Source organism: Berghia stephanieae, chromosome 6, assembly GCF_034508935.2.
Source record: "Berghia stephanieae isolate SIO BIC M18660-M18661 chromosome 6, UCSD_Bste_1.3, whole genome shotgun sequence".
Lineage (NCBI taxonomy): Eukaryota > Metazoa > Mollusca > Gastropoda > Nudibranchia > Aeolidiidae > Berghia > Berghia stephanieae.
In genome coordinates this window covers 13,347,303-13,354,802 of record NC_088365.1, presented here as the reverse complement: position 1 = coordinate 13,354,802, position 7,500 = coordinate 13,347,303, and the positions used below count along the sequence as shown (strand labels likewise).

At 39.7% G+C, this 7,500-nt stretch overlaps 1 protein-coding gene across 3 annotated transcripts in view; it reads right to left on the bottom strand.

Moving 5' to 3' along the window:
- Positions 1-7,500, bottom strand: part of LOC144974521 (protocadherin-like wing polarity protein stan) — a 411,532-nt gene that overhangs the window by 349,182 nt on the left and 54,850 nt on the right. For all 3 annotated transcript variants that reach the window (XR_013645755.1, XM_078917457.1, XM_078917456.1), the window contains exons 11-15: positions 6,972-7,124; positions 5,833-5,943; positions 4,605-4,764; positions 2,432-2,706; positions 102-336 (exon numbers count right to left, since the gene is read on the bottom strand). Coding sequence is in view for 2 of the 3 variants with exons in the window: in XM_078917457.1 (XP_078773583.1) it covers positions 102-336; positions 2,432-2,706; positions 4,605-4,764; positions 5,833-5,943; positions 6,972-7,124 (934 nt within the window). In the remaining variant the exon portion in view is untranslated. The remainder of the gene's footprint in view (positions 1-101; positions 337-2,431; positions 2,707-4,604; positions 4,765-5,832; positions 5,944-6,971; positions 7,125-7,500) is intronic.

The window sequence follows — 7,500 nt, the reverse complement described above, 5'->3', positions numbered from 1 at the left end:
CGACAAATTTAGCAATTTTCAAAAATTCATTAAAAAGTTTAAGTGGATATTGCGGTGAACAAAATCTCATGTTTAAAGACCAAGCTCCAGACAACACTTACCTAGACATGTGACGACAACGATCTCCCGTTCCTCCCCGTCGTCGTCTTTCACCTTCCTCCTGGCCCTTCTCACCCCGGCGTATGGGTTGTCACACTGGTCGCACCGGCGGCCCACGATCGTCTTCAGACACGGACAACGGCCCGTCACGGGGTCGCAGGTCTGGCTGGTGGAACCGAGACTGTAGCAGTCGCATGGAACACACATGTCACTTCCAGGGGGAAGGTAGTGGTTGGACTGGGTGGGGACATTGGATAAGATAAGTTAATAAATAAACTTGATCTGTTTTATCTTCATCTCAGTCTTACATCATCCATTGATGAACAAACGTTTAGAGTCTTAACTATATATTTTAGTGAGACAAAAGTCTATGTGGCTATGTGGTCTGGTGGTATGACACTTGCTATGGATCGGAAGGTCCTGGGTTCGATTGAGCCTCGCCCGGCGCATAGTTGAGTCCTTGGAGAAGGCTCTTTACTCACATTCTCTCACCGTCCTCAGATGTAAATTGAGTACCTGGCCATTAACAGCGTTGTCACTTGTCCGAAAAAAATTGTAATATCGCCCAACAGACGTCATGTCCCGTCCTACATGTTGAATGCTGCTGTTGGCCAGGAACCCCTTGTAAAGAGCTTTGAGCATGTATAGTGGATATTTCGCTATATAAAAGCTCAATTTTTTACATTTTTTAAACTTAATTGATCCGTTTCTGAAAAATTACACAGAGCTGCCAACCCTTCATTTTCCAAATTTGGAATCAGAACATCAGAAAATAGGAATTGGTCACCAATGGATAATTCCCTATGAAAATGACCACAAGTTTTGTCACCAAACACATAAACACAGTATTCAGGCAACAATACATATCACACATGTATTAGGTAATGAAACGGGGAAGGGGTAAAGGTGTGCAATTAATTTTCCTATTTAGCTCTCTTTTGGCAATCATTAAAAATAAAAATCACCTTTTCAACCCCCAACCCTCCATTTTTTTTCTTCTTACCATTATCATCATTTTTTTAAATCTAAATTTTAGAGACAATAGTGGAATAGTGGAAAGGGAGAGTGAAACTGGGAAATGATTCCGTCAAAAGTGGAAGGGTTGGCAGGTATGTGTTACAATAAAGGAAGAAAAGTCGTGACATCACACACCTTCTATTTTCCTGGTATCTAAATCCTTGGAAGTGTGTATGCAACTGGTCCATCGGAGGACTTATAATGAATAGGTTGCATATTGAATCATAAGGTGGCAAAACTGTTTTAGTAGCAGGGTGTATAGACAGATTCTTAGGATTATGGGACGTAAAAGAGCGAGGATGGATGATTTTTGTTGACAACCAGCATATATGAGGTTATGTGGTCTAGTGGTATGACACTCATTTTCGGATTGGAAGATCCTGGATTTGAGCCTCGCTCAGCGCATAGTTGAGTCCTTGGAAAAGACTCTTCACTCACATTCTCTCACCGTATTCAGGTGTAAAATGAGTACCTGGCCAATAACAGTGTTGTCTTCGTCTGAAAAAAAATTGTATTATCACTTAACAGGTGTCACAGTGTCATGTTTCGTTCTTTATGTTACATGTTGCTGTTGGTCAGGGACCCTTTGTAAAGCGCTTTGAGCGTGTTTAGTGGATATTGAGCTATATAAAAGCTCTTTTTTTTTTTTTTAATATATATTTAGACTAGAAAATAAGATACCATCACTCTGAAACCAGAAGATCATTTACACAAGGTATGTATTCAGTCCTCCGGAAAAGTAGTTTCACACTTCCAATGAGATGGGAACCATTTTTCTGACATCACAGTTTTGTTCCCCATTAGTTTTGTGGGTACCAGCAATTGCAGAAAGCTACAAAAATTCAATTTTTACTTGGAACATAAAGTAGTCGTTCTGAGGCATTAAACCCATGGAGGGGGGGGGTTTATCCTGGTTACTTAAGGCTTTAGCTGTAAAAGAAGCTGCAGGATGTGCGGCTATGTGGTCTAGTGGTATGACACTCACTTTCGGACTGGAAGGTCCTGGGTTCGAGCCTTGCGCTCGGCGCATAGTTGAGTCCTTGGAAAAGGCTCTTTACTCTCACCGTACTCAGGTGTAAAATGAGTACCTGGCCGTTAACAGAGATGTCTTTGTCCGAAAAATTGTAATATCGCCTAACAGGCGTTATGTCCCGTCCTACATGTTAAATGTTGCTGTTGACCAGGGACACCTTGTAAAGCGCTTTGAGCACATTTTTAGTGGATATTGCGCTATATAAAAGCTCTTTTTATTTTTTTTTTAAATTATTTTTTATGTAAGTAAATAATTTTTTCATTCAACTCTTCAATTCCTCACCTTACAACTACACGTCCCGTCGTTCTTGTCACAAGACGTGTCGAATCCTTTGGCATCGTCACAGTGACACGGCCCACACACTGGTTTCCCCCACCAGCCCTTGGGGCACGCATCGGGGCCCTGGAACTGGCAGTAACGGCCACTCTGGCGCGACTCACACTGGCATTGGTAGCCTTGGGGGTGATGGGTCAGATCCTTGGAGCTCTTGCACTCCGACCAATTCTGGCAAGGGTTGAAGTTGGTGCAGATGTCCTCGCACTTGGGCCCGATGGTGCCTGAAAGGAAGGGAGATAATCAATTGGTTTTTTAAACTTCAGGCAAAGTGAGCATTTCAAATGTTAAATAAAATTAAAAAATAAAATTCCCTTTATTCATCCCGTAGGGAAAATTTGTCTCTTGGGTCTATTCCAAGGGAAGACTGGAATATCCCAGGCGTCAGCCACAGTGCAGCGCTGCAAATTGAGCTAAGGCGAGGTGACTTGCTCAAGGTCACACAGCACAGTGCCGCGTGATTGAACTGGTACCTTTCGGGGTACGAAGCAAAGACTGTACTGCTGAGCCACGCTGCCCTTTATATAATCTGATATGTGTGACTGCCAATCTGCGTCAATTTTACCGACCAAATTTGGATTTATCTGACTTCCAGATCCATTATCCGACCAAAATCTGACCAACCAGCGGCCATTGACCAAAATCTGACCTATCCGACCAATAAGCGGCCATTGACCAAAATCTGACCTATCCAACCAACCAGCGGCCATTGACCAAAATCTGACCTATCCAACCAACCAGCGGCCATTGACCAAAATCTGACTTATCCGGCCAACCAGTGGCCATTGACCAAAATCTGACCTATCCGACCAACCAGCGGCCATCGACCAAAAGAATCGACTTAACCGACTTGCCTGGACACCCTAAAACAGGAATTATAAAGGGAGGGCAATACGAGTGTTGTTCAAACATGAACTGCCCTGACAATCAAGGAAAAGTTCGATTGGAATTAAATTTTCAGGACAATAAGAGTTCTACTTTTGCATGACCATGCACCGTCTCATCATCATGCTGCAGTATCAGTAACAGTGTGGACTCTGTAGATAAATCATTGTACTAGCTCCTTAAGGTACTGGTGCCCTGGAAACCTGCCCCTTCCTATGTTTCGGAACTAATTGAAAGACATTAAAAACCCCGCCCCTTACATTTGGTTAGTGATTCCATCAGACTAGTTGTCCCTCAGATACGGAAAAATGCTGGAATGAGATCCTTTTCTGGTTGGAACACCTTACCACAGAGCATTCGTGAAAAAGAATCTTTGTCTATTTTTAAACTTAGTAGATGGTATGAGAAGCAAGATAGATCTGTCTGGTTTGTGTTGTGTGTTGTGTGTGTGTGTGTGTGTGTGTGTGTGTGTGTGTGTGTGTGTGTGTGTATGCTTGTGTGTGTGAATGAGGATGTTTCATCAAAAGTAATTTGTAATTTAAGCGATTAGAGTCTGGTGTCTCGGAGTTAAAGCGCTATATAAGTTTTCAGCATTAGTATTATTATTATTATTAATGGACATCATGTGTGGCTATGTGATCTTGTGGACGTCTTCACACCGGTAGGCCCATGGTTCGTGTCACGCTCTCAGCTGTGCATAGTTGAGTTCTTAAAAAAAGACTCTTTACTCATATTTTCTCACTGTGTGCTCAGATGTAAAATGAGTATCTAGCCTTTAACAGTGTTGTAATTATCACCAAACAGGCATCATGTCTTGTCCTATGTGTTAAGTGTTGCTGTTAGCTAAGGACCCTTTGTAAAGCACTTTGCGTACGTTTAGTGATTCTGCCGAAAGCGGAACAGTTGGCAACTATGTGCGGCTATGTGGTCTAGTGGTATGATACTCGCTTTCGAATCGGAAGGTTCTGGGTTCGAGCCTCACGCTCGGTGCAGTTAAGTCCTTGGAAAAGGCTCTTTACTCACATTCTCTCACCGTACTCAGGTGTAAAATGAGTACCTGGCCGTTAACAGCGTTGTCTTTGTCCGAAAAATTGTAATATCGCCTAGCAGGCGTCATGTTTCTACATGTTAAATGTTGCTGTTGACCAGGGATCCCTTGTAAAGCGCTTTGAGCACATTTAGTGGATATTGCGCTATATAAAGCTCAATTTTTTTAAAACTATGTGTTATCCCATACCTGGCGGACACTGGCACGTGTGTTTGTCCCAAAGATCTACACACCGGCCTGCCCCACACGCGTTGTTGTCCTGACAAGCCTTACTGACACAGCCTTCTGAAACGTCCGTGACCGATGGGGAGTCCAGGTTCATATTGCCCTTGATGCCCACGTGGATATCCTGGAGTGGGGGGTGGGGGGGTCAAGGTTAAATAAATTGAAATAAGTAGACAAAATTCATCACTGACCTTGACATATTTGGGTGATAATTCCAAAATGTGGAGAGGAATGTAAAGGTTAAAGGTTAAATAAAGAGGACAAGAAGAGAAAATCATAATTGGCCTCTAATAAGGGTTTTATGGCACTTGAAACATATTAGGGCATATCAGCGCCAGTAAAAAGGAAGAAAATGGGATAGCCAAAAGTTCTAGAATTACAATTAAAGCACTCAAGAAAAGGTAAGACAAAGGGGAATTGGTTCAAATAGGAAACAGATGTAAAGTCCAAGAGCACACTATCGAAGTACTTAGTTTGAGATCACCTAAAAGTCTCATCCAGACACAAGCACAGGATCCCACTAAGAGGAACACACTCAAGTGTTTACAAATCATATGTTATACATAAACAAAACATAATATAGTACATAACAGAGAGATGATTTACAAGGAAAAAAAATATCATCTCGCAAAATTAACTATACATTTGACTGTTTCCCTCTAAGCCGAGGTATCCGGCCAGGGCCAGGACAAAACCAAGTAATCTCATTCCAAAACAGACAGAAAGCAAGTTGGAAAATAGATATAGGGGGATAGAAGACACAGTAAGTTCCTCCCTGCGCTATGGGAAGTCATCACCCAGGAAAAAATTGTTAAAGAACAAACAAACAACATGGTTAAGCCCCCAGCAACCAGACTATTTACAACGATTTTTGAAGATGTATTGATAGTACCAAGGTCCTGGACCACAAACAGGAGAAATTAAGGAGGGGAGGAGGAGGGGTCTTGAAATAGCAAAAATCTGTTAAATAGCGGAAATTTGAGAACCTGTATACCACCATAATGCAAGCTGTTTGTTTGTTTTTAAGGGTTTTGAAATAGCAAAAATCTGTTAAATAGAGGAAATTTGAGAACCTGTACACCACCATAATGCAAGCTGTTTGTTTGTTTTTAAGGGTTTTGAAATAGCAAAAATCTTTTAAATAGCGGAAATTTGAGAACCCGTACACCACCATAATGCAAGCCATACCAACCTTAATACAACCCACGAAGAATTTGGCCATGGGTTTGGATCCATCCCTGTAACCACCGACGTAGACCATTTGGTTCCTATCGTCACTCACCGACTCTGTTGTTGACAGCTTCTGGAATTCAGAAACAAAAAAACAAAAAAAATACAAGATTAAATGGGTTATCTTTGGTTCTCTTAAAGTACAGAAGAAAATAAATAGAACATATCTTAAATAGAACAAAAAGTATAGAACGAAATAGAATAGATTTTTTAAAAAGAACAAAAAGTATAGAACAAAATAGAATAGCTTTAAAAAATAACAAAAGGTATAGAAAAAATAGATAGAAATAGGTTTTAAAAATAACAGAAGGTATAGAAAAAATAGATAGAAATAGGTTTTAAAAATAACAAAAGGTATAGAACAAAATAGATAGAATAGCCTCAAGAACATTCATAAAGTACAGGGAAAAAAATAGAACAGTTTTAAAAATAACAAAATAGAATAGTTTTGAAAATAACAAAAGGTATAGAAAAAATAGATAGAAATAGTTTTTAAAAATAACAAAAGGTATAGAACAAAATAGATAGAATAGCCTCAAGAACATTCATAAAGTACAGGGAAAAAAATAGAACAGTTTTTTTAAAAATAGGAATAAAATGTATTTCTTAACATAGAGCAGTTGAAAAAAAAGAAAGAAGAAAGTATAGAACAAAATAAAATAAGAAAAAGTATAGAAACAAAGTAGAACAGCTTCAAAAAAAGAACAAAAAGTATAGAACAAAATAGAAAAGCTTCCAAAATGTTATAAAAACTCATTTAAAATCATGAGAGGAAAAGAGAGAGAGAGAGAGAGAGAGAGAGAGAGAGAGAGAGAGAGAGAGAGAGAGAGAGAGAGTGAATGAGAGAGAGTGTGAATGAGAGAGAGAGAGAGAGAGAAAATAAGTAGGAGTGAAATATCTGTTCAATGTTACAGTTATCATTTAACGTTATAACAAGTGTAACTAAATGACAAATTGCCATATTTATGGACAATAAAGATCATATTATTATATTATTATTATTATTATTATTATTATTATTATTATTATTATTATTATTATTATTATTATTATTATTATTATTATTATTATTATTATGTTTGTTGTTATTGCCCATCTCACCTTGACGTGTTCTTCATAATCCAGGAAAAGTTCCAGAGAATTCCTGTTGTACCACCTGACCTCAAAGTAATGCCAGAGTCCATCGTCCACTCGGGCCATGTCCATCTTCATGATGACTCCCTTGACCACGTACTGGACATAACCCCCGACAATCTACACATCACAAAAGAAGAAAAATGTGGACTTACACTATGCGTACAAAAAAATAAAAAAACTAGTATAACAAGGGTGGGAGATCTGGATAGCTCAGTTGGTAGAGCACTCACTTCACACACAAAGGGACCTTGATCGATCCCAGGAGCAGTCGAGATTTTTTCTGACCCTCCCCCCTTGTCCACCCAGCAGTGATTGGGTAGCCGGGTCTGTTAAATCCGGTGGAAAGTACTTTGGGATAGACTAGCATCCTATCCAAAGGATAGTAAACAATAATTGATGTTGTCCATTTAACGTTATAGAAACCAGGAAAAACTCCGGCTCCACGCGCCTCATGGCTCTGAAGGACTCCAAAGACTTTTTACTAACATCTGTA